This window comes from Taeniopygia guttata, chromosome Z (genome assembly GCF_048771995.1).
Source record: "Taeniopygia guttata chromosome Z, bTaeGut7.mat, whole genome shotgun sequence".
Taxonomy (NCBI): Eukaryota; Metazoa; Chordata; class Aves; order Passeriformes; family Estrildidae; genus Taeniopygia; species Taeniopygia guttata.
The window spans coordinates 3,992,928-4,014,249 of record NC_133063.1 but is presented as its reverse complement, the minus strand read 5'-3'; the positions used below and the strand labels follow the sequence as shown (position 1 = coordinate 4,014,249).

The 21,322-nt window shown below is 39.8% G+C and overlaps 1 protein-coding gene across 6 annotated transcripts in view; it reads right to left on the bottom strand.

The window, feature by feature from the left end:
- The window catches only part of DYM (dymeclin), a 208,122-nt gene that overhangs the window by 147,056 nt on the left and 39,744 nt on the right, over positions 1 to 21,322 (bottom strand). For all 6 annotated transcript variants that reach the window (XM_030258725.4, XM_002194292.7, XM_030258723.4 and 3 more), the window contains 2 exons: positions 19,742 to 19,867; positions 17,264 to 17,406 (listed from right to left, as the gene is read on the bottom strand). In XM_030258725.4, coding sequence (XP_030114585.1) covers positions 17,264 to 17,406; positions 19,742 to 19,867 — 269 coding nt within the window. The remainder of the gene's footprint in view (positions 1 to 17,263; positions 17,407 to 19,741; positions 19,868 to 21,322) is intronic.

The window sequence follows — 21,322 nt, the reverse complement described above, 5'->3', positions numbered from 1 at the left end:
CCCTTCCCTTCCCTTCCCTTCCCTTCCCTTCCCTTCCCTTCCCTTCCCTTCCCTTCCCTTCCCTTCCCTTCCCTTCCCTTCCCTTCCCTTCCCTTCCCTTCCCTTCCCTTCCCTTCCCTTCCCTTCCCTTCCCTTCCCTTCCCTTCCCTTCCCTTCCCAACATAAGGCTGCCTTTGGAGCAACAGCCTTCAAATGAAGGATCAGGATAAGATTCAGGGGGAAATGCAGAATTCTTTAAGAAATGCAGCATTTTTATATTGTCCCATTAGACTCAACACCCACATTAAGCCCTGAAAATTTCACACCTAAGAATCCTCATCACAAATACTACTTAACTACAGTTAAGCCAAACTTCTCTTGCTGAAGTTTGAGTAATTAAAAGAAGCATCAGCAGTTGCAGAAACACCTGAACTCCACATTAAGGAATAGTCCAACCTAGTTATAACAGTAAAAGCTCTAGTTTCAACTCAAACATCTAAAATCAGCATTAATTTGAGTAAACATGCCTTACACATTCAAGCAGCATCTTGACTTCGTTAACTAATTATTAATTATCATCTGAAACAAGCCCAAAAGAAAAAACAATAACAACAAAAAAGATACTGTTTAATTAATATACTTTTAAGCAAGAACAGCATTGATTTGTTTGAGGAAAGCATGAATTAAAGAACTCCAAAATATATCCAGAACAAATTGGAAAAAGAAAATGTACAATATATCAACTATTGCATTCTAAGCTTTTATTTCCTCCCACACCTCTCACACAGACATAAGAATTTAATGATAAAACACCCCTCCATACACACACATGATTGCAATTGATGGATAGTGGACCAATTTTAATTCTAGCTGAAAGAATTTGGCACTCTATCCTATTAAAAAATCCCTTCCTACACTTGTGGAAGGACACAATGACAGCTCCACTATGGACACCACACTCCATGAAGAATTATGTCGAGCACAATGCCCATACTAACCAGACAGAACTATATGTTTTAATTTACACAGTCATTACTTCTTTTCAAAGCATGCCTCCTAAGGCAGAAAAAGTGACAAGACAAAGGGATTGATTTGTACATAAGGTGAAATGATTATTTAGTACTCATTTTCCATCGTTAGTAATTGCATTGTGCTTGTCTCAAGTATGTGCCAAACCACAGTGAAAATCTAATTTAAAATTAATTAACTGGAGAACTCTACATACATGCCGAAGCTAACTTCTACAAAGCTTCTATCCTTTAAAAAGTGACTTCTACAATTTGCAAATATGCCAGTTCTTGACATACCAATAGGATGCTGGAATGACTTAAAAAGTTACTCCAAATATTTGAGCATGCCATCAGTTTCAGCAGACTCGTGGTGGCTGTGGTGGGGAGGGAGAGTGCAAAACACAGAAGGGAAAAAAAGATGCTATTAAAAAGACAGGAAGAGAAACACTGTAAGAGTGATTGAGAACACATTATTTTCCAATACACAAACTGCAAAAGCTCATAAGGTTATTTTTTGTTCTTCCAGTGAAAATACTAAGAAGCCAAATGGCAAAGATAAACGTTTTCTATTTAGCAAGGACAAAAATTCCCCAAGTAGCTACATATAATATGACAAATCATTATCCTGACTAGACAAGCTACACAGGATTACATTTAAAGCATTTTAGTTGACTACTCAGGAAAATAAATATTGAATTTTATTGTCTATACATTGTTCAAAGTAAGTTTACCTTCTGTTCTAAAAAACATTTATAAGTCAACAGAGTGCACCAAGGGAACAGGACAACCATGGAGGAAGAGACAAGAGGAATAGTTAACTGCTTATTTTCCTTGTGTCACTTGATGCACAAGTTTACTTGAAGTAAACTTCCACAGTCCCATGAGAGCCCATATTAAATGTAATGTATTTTCTATTCATAAAGCAGCACCAGCATAAATGGCAAACACACCCAGACCAGCCACACACAATAGCTTTCCCTGCATTTGTTCATCTTAATGCTGCAATTAAATCACTCAGCTCTACCAAGTGCTGTCACCAGGACTTTGTTTTCTGACTGCTACAGCAGTTTAAAATTGTTTGGGAAACAGTACAAATTTTGCAAAGTTTCAGAATGTTTTCAAACTGGGGATAGGGAAGGCAAATGTACCTCAGAAAAGGAAAAATTTATATAAATCATCGTTAATAAGCAATTTGAACCAATACAGCAATTATACAAAAAAATGCACTGACAGCAGCCACAGCATGTTAAAAGGTTGTAGAAAAATTAAACAGAACATTGGGCAAGAATAGGAACGTGGCTAATGAGCACATTTTCCATCTAGGCTAAGACTATTTCAGGACATCTCTCTTAATTGCAAAAATGTAAAATGCTGCACTTCCAATTGCATAAAGCCTTTACATAACAAGCAGTTCTCTAACCTAGATTACATGTGATCCCTGTCCAAAAACAACAGTGACAACAATCAGAGGCTCTATAGTTTCTGTCCATCTCCCAGGCTGCTTGCACCAAGAAACAACAAACACCACCTTGAGGGTGATGCTGTGCAGCAAGTCCCAAATTTAACTTTTTACAGAAAAGACAGCACACAAAATCATTGAACTGAAAAACGGGAGAGGAAGTCAAGGGGGGGAAAAAAGCCTGAAACCACTAAAGATTTCTCCACGGCGAAGTCAGATTATCTTTAAGCATTTTGGCAAACTCCACTCGATGATCACTAAACTATTACTGAGAGTGACAGAAACAGCAGACCTGCCACTAGAACTCATTGTGTGCAGATCTTTGATTTTGGAAGCAGATGCTCCAGATGCTGTTTGAGAGAAACCTTGGAAGACCAATGCTGCTTCTGGAAATGGCAATGGAAGAACATCTTGCCACCTCTCACTTCTTGGTCACAAGACAATTTAAAGAGGTTGACTAGAAGTCATCTCAAAAGCTTTCTCAACACAGCTATTTGATTCATTTCACAAAATGTTTGGCAACAGGAAAGTTCATGGAGAATCACAAGTAAGGTCAGATTCAGTAGCAATGAAGTCCCCCATTTAGTCAAGAAAGGGAATGTGTCTGCTTGGTATAGTCCTAGACTTGCCATATTCTTTTAAGGATTCTGCTTTATCAGGTGGGCATTTTAACTTTTAAAAACTACTCCAGATTTCACAGATCATCAAATCACTGTGGCTGGAAAGATCTCTAAGGTCAAGTTCAACCATAAATTTGTTGCTGTTGAGACTAAATGATTGGATCGTTGAGGAAACTTACAAAAAATTATTTTCCTCTATAGAGATACAGACAGAACCATAGAATGGTTTGAGCTGGAGGGGACCTTCAGGATCACACATTGTCGCTTGTGACAGTTCGACCCCTGCCCCTGGCAGGGACAACTGTCACAAGACCAGATTGTTCCAAGCCCTGTTCAGCTTGGTTTTGGACACTTCCAGGGGCGTCAGCCACATACTAACACTCAGAGTGACTCACCATGAAGATCAACCATTCTGTTTCTCTTCACAGAAAGTTAACAGCTTTCGAGGACAGAACTTATTCCAACATCCCTAATTTCCACCGAATTAGATTCCTCAGTGAAGACAGAACATCGTGGTAAGTCTGGACTAGTGTCTGAGAAGTTCTGAAGTCAGCCACACATGTTTTGACAGAATGCTGTGTGTCCATGTCTTGTTCTCCGTATGTGATGTGAAAAGCTCAGCAAGGCAGGCAGTGGCTTTGCTTCATTCTCAGTGCCCAAAGGGTCTCTTGGGCCAACAAGCCTACACAACTTCAACCAGGTCCTAATATCAAGAAGTCCAAAATCATTGTTCAAGACACCTGAAATTTCAGTTTATCTGACTTTGAGACCATAGGCCAATAAACCAATTACTAGGAAAGGGAACTTTTACTATTTGATTTTCCAGATGAGTTTTTATAGGAGTTGTTCTTTTATAATTTCAGAAGTTCTAAAATGTAGGTTTCCTGTATAGGTAATTTCTTATGAATTTCTGGCTTGCCCTGGCACTACAGAAATCCAATGTAGTTCCAAACATTATATTTTGAAAATAATGCAGTTCTCTGTTGAGTAAAAATATTTTCTTTTTACTTATTTTGTTCCTCTTGCCACACTTTTCTGTGAAACAACACCTAACACAAAAGTGTGTTTGTTGCTAACCACAGAAATGAAAGTTTCTTCATGATGTTATTTAAATAACTAGATATAAAGAAATTCTAAAATTATATCTTAAGGTTTTAGTTCATTCATCTGAAAGATGTGATGCATTTCCTCAGGACTGGAAATGGTTGGGGACATTTTATTTCAAGACTCCCACCAGACCTCAATGTGCTCTGCACGTCATGTCCACGTGACATACCTGGTCTGCATCTGGAATGTTGCACCAATGTTTTTCCTTCAAATGGTTAAATATGTTAACTATGCACTTTTCCTAACTGGTTTTCTAATTGTTTTCAGCATAAACTGTGTAAAAAACCCAATATAGTTCACCCATTATTCTATGAAAAATTAAATGCTCCTCTGTTTCCTCCATCACTATTAATTCAGAGCATGCTCAAGAAGTGTCCCTTCTTTCCCTGGAGCACTTTGTACCACTGCTAAAACTAACAGGTTGGAAGTTCAGGGTCTCATCTCAAGATTTCCTCTGAAGTTACTGGGATTCTGCACAAGCACACAATGTCTCTGTGCATAACCAGACCCCAGAACCACACACTGCAAAGCTATAAATACACATCCTTTGCCACGTAGAGGAATATGAACACTTTTATACCACACAATCTGCTATCATCATCTCCAAAAAAATTCTTTACTTAGGAAGAAATTACGGCCTGTGAGGGTGGGCAGGCCCTGGCACAAGGTGCCCAGAGCAGCTGTGGCTGCCCCTGGATCCCTGGAAGTGTCCAAAACCAAGCTGGACAGGGCTTGGAGCAACCTAGATCGAAGAAGGTGTCCTTGCCCATGGCAGAGGTGGCACTTTAAGGTCCCTGACAACACAAACTACTCTGTGATTCTGTGATTTTATGATTCATGGCAGTCCTTGGGGTTTGCCCTCTTTCCAAAGATTGGTAGAGATTCTGATATGTTTACACAAAACCTTCAGAAGTATTCAGAGAGTAATGCAAGACCAGTTTATGCATAGAAAAAATGACTCTTTAGACATGCAGCCTCTAGTAAAATTTGTGTTTAAGATCTTTGCCAGCCCAAAAGAAGTTTTGCAAGCCTGATGACTGCAATACAGGATCTTCCTTGAGAACACAGAGAAAAAGAACAACAAAGATGGTTCTCAACAAATCATTCACTTCTCTCTTATTCTACTGGCTAACCTTCTCCCCACTTTTTTTTTAATCTCACTACACAAAGCAATGTATTCAGGCAGATATTACACAGGTGGTACACATACAATAAGAACTAGTTGTGTAAGAGCTATTTCTTGCCCCAAAGTCCTAGTTCATTTAAGCCCTAATTCAGATCTGTTGAAAATTAGTTTGTTCTAAAGGCTTAGATGAATCTATAAATCCACCTTTCCCCAAAGGTTCAAACCTAGCTGTATGACAGACATCAAAGAATGGTTTGGGTTGTAAGGGACCAGGAAGACCAGCTCAGGCCACCCTCCTGACATGTTTTGAGTGAATTAAGACCAATAGGAAAGTAAAAACTCTCAGTTCAGGCTGAGAGTATAGGCCTATGTATTTATCAGCTACAGAGTCTCATACTGCTGAACAAAAATCCAAAATACTAGCTGGAATGCTATGAAATTCAGTCTTTTAACAATTACATTCCAGAGTCAGACTAATTCTGAAATTTTTCATTTAGACAGAAAATATTATCCTGTTCCTGACCACAATTCTCTTATGAAACCTAGTTTTAAATTTATTACCTACCCAATTCAGCGTAAGAGTGACAAGGTCTCAACTCTGTCATTATTAATATCCACAAAAGGAATACAGGGTTTGGATCCCAGCCAAGGAAAATCTGTCCATTGTACTGCAGCATTTCTACCAGTAACAGTCTACCTCAAACCTCACAAAAAGCTCAAAAATTAAGGGGGAAAGAGAGCAGTGCTTGGCACAAATACTGGACAAAGTACTACCTAGAAAGGCCAAATATGAAAGCATTTGCTTAACATGCTAAATAAAACAATGTGCAAGAACCTATCAGAACAGCTTGCTCTCCACTGGGCATAAGCAGGCCCCTAACAATAGTCCAGTAAAGGATTTTCTTTACATTATCTCTTGCATATACATTCACATCAGGAATGGGTTTGCATCACAAAAGCCATTTACATATAAGCAACAGCTTTCATATCAGCCAGCCAAGTCATACCTGGGTTAGAGATGTCATCATCCTCCCACCTACAGCTACTCCACCCTCCCTACTCCACACACCATTCTTTATCTTACAGGACAGCAACAAAGACAGAAAGGAGACAATATGGGACACTCAGGCAACAAGGGATTTACTTCTGTGCCTGTCCCTCCAGCCTCTCATCTATCTCGTGCTTCTCTTTACTTCACACAGCTCTTAAGTTTATAGTGTGTAGTTTTATTAATATCCAATCCAATATCCAATATTGGATGAAAGGTAAAATGAATAAAGCTGCATTCTAACTATGATGCTGATAACATTTCTTTCCAATATCCAATATCCAGTATTAACATCCAATATCCAATATTTGATGAAAGATAAAATTAATAAAGTCACATTCCAGCTATGGTGCTGATAACATTTCGTTCCCCTTGCTTCAGCCCTTCACCCAGTCAGCCTGCACAAAAGCAGCATGTCACTCCAGCCTGAGCCACATCCCCTCATCTCTGACAATCACCATCACCCAAACACATCAACTGACAGAGATTCACAGCAGCACAGCTCTGGGCTTCATGTATATTCAAAATCCAAATAAAAATCTAATTACTTAGAAGCAAGCAAAAATTCACACTTTCCTGTAAGTATACTAACTGAATTTCTATGTAATGCAGAAATTTATTTTTCAATAATGGAAATCCATTCTTTTCAACCAGGATGTCTACTCCTAGGTGCCACATTCTTTTCTTGTTAATAGTATTTTTCTTTCCCCAAAGTGAGTCACTCTGGAAAATGCCATTCGCTTAAAAGAGAAAAATTGACAAACAACCCCAACTGTCACAGAAATGAATGTTCATGCTCAGTGCTACAACTACCACATACCAATAACTTAAACCTCAATCACGGAAGAACCAAATTACTCAACAATAGTAACTGGCCTCAGGACAAGGAAATAAAACTTAAATCTGCAACTGTGAAAATAGTTTCTACTAATACACTGCTAAGCACATGATCTGTTTGGCTTTGCTCTACTTTGGCTGGGAAGTCTTTCGCAGAAAGACGGAAAAAGTTTTTGATGGCTTATTCAAAAGGAAAAATAGCCATTTATCAGGTTATGTAAAAATCTCATACTTGTGTTGGAAACTACAGTTTGGCAGAACACATTCAATTACCACTGAGTCTTCTAGAACATTAGGTAAAAAATAACGATGGTATAATCGCATTAAGGGTTTGTCTTTGTTGGTTTAAGACAAAGATTTTAGTCAAAGGCCTCATTAAATCTTAGATCATTCTGTGCAGAGTTTAGCTCCTCTGTGGGTCTACAAAAACAAGGAAGTACAACTATAATCCATAGAAATAAAAGAAAGATGGAAAGACTTCCAAGTATTTTTATGCTTAAAAGTAGAGGAACATTTTCCCCTCTTTAACAAAAATTATTCATTAGAAACTAAAGCTGTGAAAATGAAATTATTTTTGAAATCAACCCTCAAAATCAGAGTCAAACACTTCAGTCCATATAAGCAATACTGCAAGTTTGTGCTTTTAAGAACATACTCAACAAGACTCAAGGGAAAACATACTCTGAGCCACATCCAGGTAGTGTATGCTACAACCTCCAGTCAGGTCATAGCACCTCAAAATTACAAAATTAATTATAACCAAGATTTTCACAGTATTTCCTCTTATCACAGAATGGTTTGGGTTGGAAAAGACCTTAAAGCTCCTCTCGTTTCAGCCCCCTGCCAAGGGCAGGGACGCCTTCCACTAGACCAAGCTGCTCCAAGCCTTGTCCAGCCTGGCCTTGAACACATCCAGGGATGGGACTTCTCTTATCCTTCAAAATATTTTTGTCTCACATTCTGCAAATTCAATGTATTCTTTGCATACCAGCCACAATAAAAAATGCAAATAAGCAACTTAAAACAAGGTTGCTTAGGAAAAGCACAGTTTTAGGATCTTTTGAGTTTTAGGCTTTTAAGAGTCAAGGAGTAAAGCTTCTGCACAGATCTACAAGACTGTAATTTTGCAGAAACGCACACAGATATTTTCACTACAGATTAAAGAGAGTCAAGTGTTCATCTGATTCTGGGTTTTGGTGCTCTTCAAAGTTTTGCTTCCACAACACATTTTTGTTTTCCTTCATTTCCCTCAGAGATCCAGTAAAACCTACCACAGTCATCTCTTAGAAGCACAGTATTCCTTCACACTATGCACATTCAAAAGCCAGAATGACAATTTCTAGTTGCATTAATGACTTGTTAATGGAGGTAGTTAATTACCCATCTCCTTCTGGACAGGTGCTTAGCACTGGTCAGACAGGAACCACTTTCTGCAGGGAATATTCTTGTCTCATAAGTACTATACCTAAATAAGAGTTCATCCATAGGTTCCTTAAGTAAACTATTCTTTATATTTAAGCATTGTAGTTGAGTGACATCACAAATCATGGCTTCTCCCCTGACAAAAATATTGAAAGGCAAATAAAACTGATTCAGAACTAATTTGATCATGACATAGAACTTCCACATCTAAAATGTGTCACTCCTATCATTAATTCAATTCCATGCTGAACATATTTCATAAATTTCTCTTTCACCTTGTACGGGTCAAAAAGTCTGCCAGACTTCAGGAGTTATTTAGTGAATGGGTTAAAATACAGATTTTCCTTGCAGATGTACTAAATAAAATCTATTTATTGCAGCGAAGGAGCAGGAAGCTAAAGGTGAAAGGGAACAAGGAACTAAGCAGAAAGCACAGACACCCTTTCCTCTATCCTTATTTTACCTATAATGTATCAATAATAAAACAAATATAAAATCTTAAAGAAAAATGCAAAAAAAACGTCACAACTTCACAGAACTGGTACTCTAGTAGCCTATTGGAGGAAACAGAACACCCAGAAATGGAGCTAGCTATTCAATATTTCCAGACAGGCAGTGCACAGCATTGCCTTTTCATTCCTTTAGTCTTTAAACACAACCAATCAAAAAAAAAAAAAAAAAAAAACCACAAAATTTAACTATTAAAAGGAGTTTCACACGCCAGGCAATGTAACTCCCCTGCTCTGCTGAGCATGGACAATGGTTAAAATTAGTGATCTGATGTTTGAATACTCCCACTCCAAAATATGGCACAGACATCTGGCAGGACAATGAAGGGGAAACAGTTAATGTGTTATTCAGTAACATGTAATTTATTAACAAATGCAGCTTCGGATGGATTTAATCCATGAGCAGACCTGAAAAAGTTTTTAAGAAAGAACAATAGAAAGCCAAAGAATTTGTTGTGCTTTATCAATGCACTTCATCCAGACTTGCAATGCACCTCAGTTTCTCCTATCCACATACTTTCCAACCTGTCAATTATCAGACATCAAGTTTAAACCTTTCATAACATGGCATCAGTGTATCTGGAAACAAACATCACCCTTTTTCCTGATTTATCCAATCATTTTCATGAGAAACCATGCAGCAAAACACAACAGCCTGAGCACTTTAGTGCAGGTATTTTCAAAACTATAAAGAATAAATCCCTTATGGAGTTGTAAGTTGTAGGTGTTATTTTAACATCCCATATTAGTGCAAAAACCCCTAATCATTTGAGTCATTAATGATATAAACTCTGCATCTGCCATCCAGAAGGAGGACCATCAAAAAGTTCAAGATCAAAAAAAACCCAGAATTGTTTGTGTTGGAAGGGAAAAGCTTAAAGGTCATCCAGTCCCACCCACTGCCTTGGGCAGGGACACCTCCCACTAGACCAGGGTACTCCAAGCCTCATCCAGCCCGGCCTGGGACACTTCCAGAATTCCAGGGGCAGCCACAGCTGCTCTGGGCACCCTGTGCCAGGGCCTGCCCACCCTCCCAGCCAGCAATTCCTAATTCCCAATATCCCATCTGTCGCTGCCCTCTGGCACTGGGAGCCATTCCCTGTGTGCTGTCCCTGCCTGCCTTGTCCCCAGTCCCTCTGCAGCTCTCCTGGAGCCCCTTGAGGCCCTGGCAGGGGCTCTGAGCTCTCCCTGGAGCTTCTCTTGTGCAGGGGAACAGCCCCAGCTCTGCCAGGCTGGCTCCAGAGCAGAGGGGCTCCAGCCCTGGCAGCAGCTCCGTGGCCTCCTCTGGGCTGGCTCCAGCAGCTCCACGTCCTTGTGCTGCTGGAGCCAGGGCTGGGGCAGCTCTGCAGTGGGCTCTGAGCAGAGCACAGTTATCTGTTAACACTGTACAAGAAGTGCAACAGCCCATAGGAAGAAGGTACTGAACCTTTATCTCACAGATTTTGGACTGCTTCTTAGACAGCATGGATGGTCAAGCATCTTTGTCATTTGAAACATGCTCAAAAATGAACTTGAAAAATACTGGTACTTTTTAAAGCCGTTTCACATTTACAGCTAAATAAAGGTTAGGTGGGAAATGAACACTCCTGTTGACACTCAATTATAAGGTAAAGAGTAATGGATTTCTTGCCATCCACTAGTTGAAATTTATAGGACTTTAAGAAACAGTCAAACATAGCTGGTTTTGCTGCTCAAGCTGATTATTGACATTCTCTAATTATAAATATTCTCTATCTCAATTTCCATCTCCATAATTCTCTAGAGCTAAGAATAATTTGGAAAGCAAGAAATACCTCCTTCTCAGCCATATAAAAATCCTCTTTTCTAGCCCTAATACTTGCAAAATACCAACTTTCAAAACGTTGTTACAATACATCAGCTTGCTTCTTGGTTTCCTTTAACAAGCAATTTCCCTTAAAGAATTAAAGAAAAATCATTTTTGAGCCAATAGATTTTCTCTTCTCTTTTATAATGGGTTATTTGAAGCTGCTCAGGTTTTGGAATATCAGGATAAATGTCAGGGAGATAAATCACCAACACACCTCGTGAAACTTGCTGCTGCACTCTCAGTAAACAAGCTGAAGCATATGGTTACAATTAGGGTTTGTGTGACCACAGAAATCAGAAGCTGTAGTCATGAACCACAGCCTCGCTGTGCTGTGCACTGATGGTCCCTGCTCCAAACAGCTGACAGGCTACAGAGAGCTACAGCACAGCTCCCTGCACAACACAAGCCTGGGCAGTGCCAGGAAGACTTCACAGAAAAGAGGCTTTACAGACTTTAAAAACACATAAGCCTCCACAATGTTAAGTATGAAAAATGCTGTCACAGTCACAAGGGTGGAGTGGTGGCAGTCAAGGGTCACCAGGGAGCATCAGCCCCTCCAAAATTAAAAGAAAAATTTACAGTTTCACTGAATCTCAGAACGGGTAAGGGTGGAAGGGACCACAGTGGATCATCTGATCCCAGCTCTCTCCTGTAGCAGGGTCATCCCAGAGTAATGGCACAGGATTGTGTCCAGGTGGGTCTGGAATACCCCCAGCAAGGGAGACTCCACACTCTCTCTGGTCTGTTTCAGTTCTCACTCACTGCACAGGACATTCAGGTGGACCTGCCCGGGCATCAGTTCCTCTGGTGCCCACAAAGCAGAGTCTGACCCATGCTCTGACACCTCCCTGCAGATACTGATGAATCTCTTCAAAATCAATCAAATATTTCTCAGAACTATCAAGCCCAGGAAATGACAGCATAAATTGCTCTTCTGGGAAAGAATGCTTTGCTGTCACTACCATCAGTGCATGTGCAAAGAGCAGAGCACATAGAGCAAAGCCCATGCTATCAGTACAGCTAGTTCTGATTAATGGTGGTTTACTTATCAAAATAATGTTGGCAAAGCTAACAGGACTGATCAAGAATTTTGTGGAATCTCAGGATGGTTTGAGTTGAAATGGGACCTTAAAAAAAGTCTCATTCCAATCCCCTCCTGCCATGGGCAGGGACACCTTCCACTGTCCCAGGCTGCTCCAAGCCTTGTCCAACCTGGCCTTGGACACTTCCAGGGATCCAAGGACAGCCACAGCTGCTCCAGGAAATCTGTGCCAAGAATTCCTTCCCAATATCCCATCTGTCCCTGCCCTCTGGCAGTGGGAGCCATTCCCTGTGTGCTGTCCCTGCCTGCCTTGTCCCCAGTCCCTCTGCAGCTCTCCTGGAGCCCCTTGAGGCCCTGGCAGGGGCTCTGAGCTCTCCCTGGAGCTTCTCTTGTGCAGGTGAACAGCCCCAGCTGCAGAGGGGCTCCAGCCATTGGAGCATTATTTCTTAATTATACTACAATTGTTCTGATTTCAGAGCCTTGTCATTCAAAGTCCCAAGAGCTTGGTGGAGCTGGGGCCAAATGCCACCAGCAGCACTACTGCTGTATAATCATTCTATACTCTCACATCATTCAAATACGCAAAGATAAATTACATTTCAAGAAACAGAACATACATGACACAGTGTATGTCAAAGGAAGTGTCTAAGAGCTTGACATGTAGTACATCTCTGGTCTGCAGAGATACCTATCAGACACAATGTATTTCTGTACCAACCTGCTTAAGGCAGAAGGGGAGTTTTTGTCATAAAAACTTCAAAACTCTCAAAGGCAATACTGAGGCACTGCTCAGGCAGCAGCAACTCAATTTCAAGCCAGCTTCTGTGGTCCTGGTAGCATCCAAGCACAGATCTTGGCTAGGATGAAGCCGCTCTGGCACCAGTTTGCTGTGCAGCTCTTGCAGACTGCCCCTGCCACAGCTACACAACCAGAACACTCAACTATTTATTCTCAAAGTACCTGTGCTTGAAGTGCAGTTACACACTTTGCTCTGTCAGGCACATTGTCACGGGAACTAAGTAAAAGATTAAAGATCTCAAAACTTCCTCAATCTTCCCTTTCAGACAGGGGAAAATATCATAGTTACAGCATCAAGAGGATGACACTTACAGACTGTAAGCAAGAAGGAACATGAACAGACAGAACTGGAAAAGAAAGCTCAAATGTACATTTCCATTGTGGTGGGCATGAACAGGCAATTAAGCATTGACTAAGTACCAGAGATAGACACCAGACCTGTGACACATCACGAAAAGGATCCAGAAGGTAGAAACAAGCAGAGTGAAGCATTTGTTAGCAGACGTAAAGGTTAGTGAAATCATAAGAAACAAAAGACGGATTGTTACTATCTTTTTGTGTCTCTCTACTTTGATATATTTTTATGTAGATATTACAAATCAGGCTACACAAAATTGAAGAGGAAAAATATATTAACATAAAACACTAAATATTAATAAACAGTTTTTTTGTAAAATTAAAAATTATCATTCAAATGCTTCTATTAACCAGAAATAGCACCAAAAAAAATTAGAATAAGGTATAGTGTATATAAATCACAGATGAACAACAGGAATCTGATACCTTCAGGTATCCTAATGCTGAACAGTATAATGCAGAGTAAAGGATATACTTGCCTGATATAACATCATTAATGGCCAGGAATATCTCTCCAGTTCCAACCAAAGAATACAGACAGGAGAAAAAAAGCTATCACTGACCTCTATACACTGAAAATGCTATAACAGTATGTTTGTGTGGCAGATTAGTTATGATGATGACTTGGGTGATTAATGAAGCTGAATCTAGTTACTGACTCCACTCTAGTTCCTTACAGATACAGAACTGTACCCCTCACATCTATAAACACCCCAACAGCAAAAACCAAGCCAATTAGATCCCACTGTTGCAGTAACTCCTTACTTCTGCCAGATGCATTAGTGTCTGGAGTTGTTTTTAATAGCAAAGTATAAACTGGATCAACTATTTAAAAGGAAACTATATAAACTGACTTCTTTTTCAGTAGTCTTGAGTAAAACTATCATTTCCCTGTCTTAGCACATCATCTGCTTGGCAGTTCCTCACTCTAACAAGGATTTTATTTTGCAAGCAATAAAATGACTAATTTAAAAAATTGCTTGTCCACAAGAAGTTGTCTCAACTTAGTTGACTGTAGACTATGAATTGGCAAATGTTAAGAAATCTCAACAAAAAAGAAGAGGGAATTTAGAGCCAACAACAAAAAAAATAGGGTTTGAGGGTAAGTTGGTTCAATGTGCTTTGTGAACCAAGAATAATTAATTTCTGGTTTCCAATAAATGAGTTTCTAATATCTAAATTCTACTGCCATGCATATTAATGTCATTTATGCTTCACAACACTGCCCCAGATCTAGCAGCACTTTACAATTACTTTGCACACCTTCTGAAAGACCACAAAGACAAAGCAAAGTTGACTCAGTAGAGAAAAATCTCCTTTATGAAGGCACCAAAATAAATACCATTATTTTTCCCCTCCTTCCAAAACCACCATTGTTTCTTTAATTATTGGAGCATAACAGAATTGGCAGGACAATCCAATCCAGGTATTTTATACCCAGGATAGAAAAAGGTCCTTGCATAGACGTAACCTGGATCCAGTCAGAAGCCAAACCCAGAAGTAATTGGTGTAAGGATGTTGGCTGTGTGGTTTCAGAGTTAAGGAAGCTCATGAGAGGAAGAAAAACAGGCTACGAAGGATGAGAAGCAGGAGAAGGTTAACTGTGGGAAAGGGTAAAATTCTGCTCATATCATGTATAATTATGACTCCTCCTGAATCACAAGGAAGGAAAAGGAGGGTGGATCTAAAATACGATGCTTGTAAGAGTTTGCTGATCTCCTACTGCAGTGCAAGTGACTACAAAATAGAAATAACAATATACATGATAATTTATATGACTGTGATATCAAGTAAAATAATTAACAAGTACAATAATTATTTTAAGCCTCAAAATGTCATATTAAAACCACTTTTTTTTTAACCAGGCTCCTATTTCCTTTCATCTCAAGTAGATTGTATTTAGACTATTTCAGTAAATTTACTTTAAGCATTATGTGGTATTTAAAAGGCACTGAGCAACACAGAAGTGAGTTTTCAATTCTCCCATTCTTCTTTCAATCTCTATCATGTAAAGATTACAAAACACACAAAAGTAAAATACAGAAATCACAAAGTTTCCCACAGGTGTTCATTGCTCAAAATTCCCTTTTGTTCCCTAACAGACTATCACCTCGTGTTGCTGCATCTTCATTGGTGCTGCACTCTATGCATGTACCTGAGGCTACATGAACCAAAGTATCGATTTGATAAGAGTTAATTCAGAGACAAGACAGGCAAATATGCCATTTACTCTACAATCCTCCTGTGCCCATGTTTGCCCTATAGTCCAACATCATATATAGGCAAACAATATAAAAAAAATCCCAAGCAACTGTCTGGGCATGGATAGAAAAACATTTCTGTTTTTTAACAGGATGTGGTACTCCTGTTTTCCCTTTTCCCAGGCAGGAAATTAGAAAGCTCTTTAAAAAGGTTCCTCTTCTTAAAGCCTTAAATGAAGACACTTAATTTGCCGGGCTAAGAGATGGCACTTCAGGTACTCATGAAAGAAGCAAGAAAACAAGCGTAGGCGTATGCCAAGGTAGTTGCTAAGGGAATGGTTCAAGAGCAGTGAAGGAGGTGGGAGTGTAGGAAGAGACAAGAACAGATGTAGGCTGAAATCTTAAGAGTTTGCATTAAGAAATGGAAACTTAATATACAATGAGTAAAAAGTCATGGGAGATATCATGTAAGAAGTGTTACAGACGGAGGCTCGAGTGGTGGCAATGTGGATGGATTTACAAATCAGTCAAGTAGCCAGAAGAGGGGAATAAGTGTTTTGCCTGTGGCATCACTGAGACAAAAAGACAATAGAGAGATCAGAACTAATAATAACATAAGTAACAGCAACTACTCAGGTAGTAATATGTACCAAAATATGCAGTAAAAACTAAAAAACTACAAACCAGATTCTAAAAACTGCTTCAGAAAAGCATGTTAAGAGCAATTTCTCCTTGCAATTGAAATGCAGGAAAAGAATATACCTGATGGGACTCACAAATAAAACAATTGTTCCTGCAAGGAACAATTTAATTAATCAGGCGTGTGTGTAAGTGAATCGCAAAGCAAGCCACTACTTTTTGCCGGGTTTAGGTTAGGGACACAAGCCAGGCACGGCGCTGGAGGGTGTAGCCCGGAGCGCAGAAGGAGCTGTGTGCAGCAGCCGTGCGCTTTTACTGCCGCTGTGAGGAGGGACGCGGGCACTGCCTCCGACTGCAAATTCTGGCAGACCCCTTGCGGCCTGAACTTTAATATTCCCTCAGGAGGCTGCCAGTGAATTGATTTCACAAAAGAGCTAAATAAATAGTATCAGTTTTAACAGTAACTGACTTGCAAAGTGTTCTCTAGTTTATCGGGGAGTAAGAAAATAATATCTACCTTTGCTGTTAGCACTGTATTATGTTTTATTCTCATTCAGTGGAAAAGAAAAAACCTCCAGGACAGATTTTTATACACCAGTAAAACACATCTGGTGTGGGGAAGGGAGCAGCCACCAACCAAAACAGAGTGTATAGTACAACAAAAATGAGAACCTTTTTCTGAACAACAAATGGCATCAAGTCTTCACTATTCTTCAGGCAGTATTTTTCTACAACAAACAGTCTGGGAAAGATCAGAATCTAGTCATACTTATCAGGAAAAAACATTAGTCAGCTTACTGGGAAAGGCACAATGTGTTACAAAAATTCCTATATAGGTTTCTCCCTTACATCAAAGAACCCTCCTAGGAGGGACCCCTTGGGACCACCTAGCCCAGCCTTTTGCTCAAGCAGAGTCACAGAGCAGGTCACCACATGCACAGAATAATTGTAAAGAATAAAATGTGTACATAAAACTATTTCTTGCAACATTTTAAGTAACTTGAAGTATGTGATTCATCAAATAGGGCACTACTTGGTTGGTTGAAGGTTTTTTAATGTGTCAGTAAAAAAACACAGCAGCTAGGTGATGCTTTTACCATCTGCTGTCCTGCAGGTATAATTACTTCAGATTCTAACACATTTCAAGATGTGCCATGCAGGCCTGTGGATAGCTTTTCTACACTGGTATCACTTGCTGAAAAAGAAATGGGCTACAGGTGTGTCTGCAAGAGAGGGCACTTCATATGGTCTGAAGTACAATTTATAGAAAATCAGACTCACTTGCCACCCCAGATGCAATTCCATAGAGCAATCCTCCTCCATCTGTTTGCTGCTGAAAGACGTGGGTCCCTGGAGGAGGGCTTCTCTCTTGTCTAATGAAATTATACAGTAAAGTTTTCACAAGCCTGCTGGTGTATGGAAGACTGAAAAGAAAAAGAAATACAAAAAAACTTTAGTTGACTCACAACTCACAAAAATTAGCTAGAGTTTGGCATTAAAGATGGTCAGTAACTCTCTCAGTGCTGACCAGACTGGAAAGGGAAAGAACACCAAGGTCTTGCCCATGCAAAGCTGCCCGGACCCCCAGCAGGGGTCTGAGGGAGCATCTTCCACAGCAGGATAATGAAAACTGCGTTTTGGTTTTTGTTTTTTTAATACTACTTTTAAATAAACCATTTAGTTTGTAGAATCATTGTATTCACTTACCTCAATACACCAATGGTAAAAAATATTTATGCAATGGAAAGAAACTGTATTTTTCCAGTTTTTACTCCATGTTCTAGTAATACAGAACAGGTAACAACAGCACCTCTCCACACACACAATTTTTTTGTCTGTGTGTGCAGCTCAGAACCAATCTTAAACACATTTTCATACCTCAAGGATTCCATAAGTCTACGAATTTGCAATGACCAATGAAACAAACAACCTCACATCAGTGAATCTGAAAAATGGCGGTAGAATTTGTTGGGTTTAACTAAAAGGTTACAGTATTTCCAAAACAGAGTAGCATTTCCACAAAAGCAAACAGCTGGCTCCCATTCTCATTTGATTTAGAGCTGAAAAGAAGGAGCTCTGTTAGGATGGACCCTCTGACCATCTGCAGAAGCCCAGAAGGTGAGGGGCTAATGTGTATATGTGAAATACCAAGAGCTGCATGGTGTGGAGCCAACCAAGGATTTTTGGGAATAACAAACAAGGCCTGTTGGTAAAAACACAAGAGATGGGATGGAGAAGGGGCCATATGGAGGCAGGACAGCATTTTCTGGGACACACCTCCTGGTTGTGGCTCCTGCAGAAAAGCACAACCCAGCTCAGCACAGGTGCAGGGATGGGACTGAGAAGGACCGGGCACTGTAGTGGGGAACGAGCCCATCCAAGACTCCAAAGCCTCCAACCCATTTCCAGAAAGGTCTGAAGGAACTGCTGTGAATGAGAATGACTTGCACAAAAAGTGGGAAACTTCTCCCCAGGGAGTGGAAGAATTAAATGTGCCCCACAAAGCACAGGGCCCCGGGACATCCCATTAACTGGATCGACACTGGAAGCAGGACTAGCGATCTCTCTCTTTTTTCCTTCCTTTCTCTCTCTCCTTCTTTGATCCAATTCTTTCTGTGTCCCTCTCTTTCTTCCATTACAGCCCCCCCACCTTTATACAAACCCCACTGTGCTTACGCTGGGATATCAGGGACAAAAACACTGTTTTCCATGACAAGTGTGTAATTTACTAATAAAACTTGGCAGATCCTCTGACTTTTGTAGTTTCTTTTCATCATTAACATCTACAAATCCTGGGTTCTTCCTTCTCCTTAGGGGTGGGATGTCACACAAGTACCCCTCCAACTGTTCACATTGCTCTTGATTCCCAGCCACCAAATTCCCATGTCTCTCTCCAGAGGTCAGGCTCCTCCTACTCCCAAATCAGACCTCTTAGACCACATACTAAGTCTTCCTCCAAACATTTCCCATTTTTCCCCAAACCCCTGATTCCTTCAGACCAGAGACTGAAGTACCAGGACACCCCACACATCCTGATGTTCTGGCTCTATCCTGCTGCTGCTTCAGGCTGAAGTCTGCCTTGTGCTCCAAGCTGGGTGTCCCTCCTTTCCCTGAATGTTGGAGTATTATCTGTCTCTTACAGCTAGTAGAAACTTCAGGAAGCCAGAGAATAAATACATTTATGAGAAATCTGCCCACATGGAACTTGAAGCTGAAAGAGGATGAATGGGAGCCTGACTAAAATGCATGTAAGCCACTGTGAAAGCACTTGAACACAAACAACCAACTTGCCAGAACAAGTGGTATTACTCACACAACCAAGTCTATCCCTGGCTAAGTGTTCCCTTCAGCTCAGCACAGCATGTGTCTTCATCTTTCCAAGGACTGCTGCTTATCTGGATGGCAAGAAAGTGCTAGCATTTCTGAGGGACCTGAGTTCTCTAGGCTGCAGTGCTACAAGACTCAATGCTGAACCAAAAAAACATCCTGAGAAGTAAACACTGTTTTAAGCTAATGAAACTACCCTCAAAATATAATAATTATTTCCAAATTAATTTTTACTGAAGTCTGGGCTGTGAGATTTCCACCCAAATCCCTCCAAGAGCCTTTACAGATGTTTGCTTTTGTGATCTCTTTTCTTTTGAGCTGAACAAATTTGCTATCAAATTTGCTGCCTTCTGTTTTCAGGCACAAACAACCTAAAGAAGCCACCAGCAGCGTTTGCTTTGCCCGTAGGCAGCACCCCAGAGCAGGACATACCATCGACCATGCATCAGGTATCTGTGAATGATGCTCTCTCGCAGAATCTCTTTGTGGAATAATTGGCAGGAGAGGAACACAATGAGAGTTGTCACGGCTTCCAAAGAAATGCTGTATGTAATATCTCTGCAGAATAAAGGGAAAATTACAGAGATTAATCTACTGTGTTGTTTACAAGGTGATTTCCAAGAATACTTGGCAGCTTCACCTGAAGTTACACACTGTGTGGCACAGAGAGTTTCGACTGGGAACATGTAAACAGCAAATTCAAGAAACCCAGAATAATTTCATACCAAAAATGGGTGTTTTTCTTAGAAATAGGCACTCTTTTCATACGCCAAAGGACAAAACAAAGTAAAAAGAGGTATTGCTCATAGCACTCAAGTTGCAATTGATAAATTGTATTTCTTCCTCAAAATAGTAAGTATCTCTCAAAAGTGTGTCCTTTGTACTATTAAACAAAACTGTCACAAAACCATCATGCTAAGTGAGGGAATGAATGTCCAGCTAGCCCAACACAGCTCCATCTGCCAAGAAAACTGGATCCCTATGAGAAGAATGTAATACACAAATGCCAGCTCAAGTGTACAAAATGTTCAGGGTATCAGGATACCACATACATTGGACAGTTTTAAATGGGATTTTTGAGGTAACACAGAAGTAGAAAGCTTCAAGGTATTACAAGGTATTCAAGATAATCACAGAGAATGAGTGCAATGCTTAAATACAGACATCAAGACAGTTCAGCAGAGTTCATTTAGATCAGGCTGACTAGGAAAGGCTGTGCAGCAGAACAGATGACAGGCACACTATTAAAAGTATCTTTTGCTTTCCATTCCCACCTCTGCCTATAATGACTTTGTTATAAATCTTGTTTTTTAAAAGAGAGAGAAAAACGGCATTTGCCTCCTTAATCAGTAACAAATTGCAGACTGCAAGAAACCTTTTAAAACACAATGAACTAATTTGGACATGAACCACTATCATTCTTACTTTCAACCAAAGATAATTTTTATATCCTCCAAAATGAGGTACTTCATTTGGTGCAACAGCACCATCTTGCAGTTTATCAGAAATATTGTTATGAAGTATTGTAATTGTTACCACAAGTCCTTTCAATGCTTCTCCCAGTCACTATTTAATTTTCACAGTATGCTTCACAATCCAGTATTGCTATGGTTTTCCTGCAACAGTTAGGAAGATTTTCTGACCTGGAACCTACTGAAAATTCAAAATCTGTTTAATACTGTCAAACATAAATATTTAATAGAACCTCTATTTAAGATTTTTTAAAAATCAAAACACCAAAGAACAAATCAACATCAATGTTGTTTAACCAGTGGTGCTAATTTTTTCTTTGTTACAATGTTGCCCTCCAGAAGTTTTATTCTCAATAGCTAGAAAAGGTATAAGCATAAAACTAAATGCTTCTTTGAAACAATGACGACTTGAAAACTACAGTGCAATTTCCTGAAGCAAAACAAATTAACCCCAGAAAAGACTAGATTTTTACTAGTCTCAGGATCAGAGCTGTTGTGGTCCTCACTAAAATACACAGGATTTTATTTAGACGAAATCAGT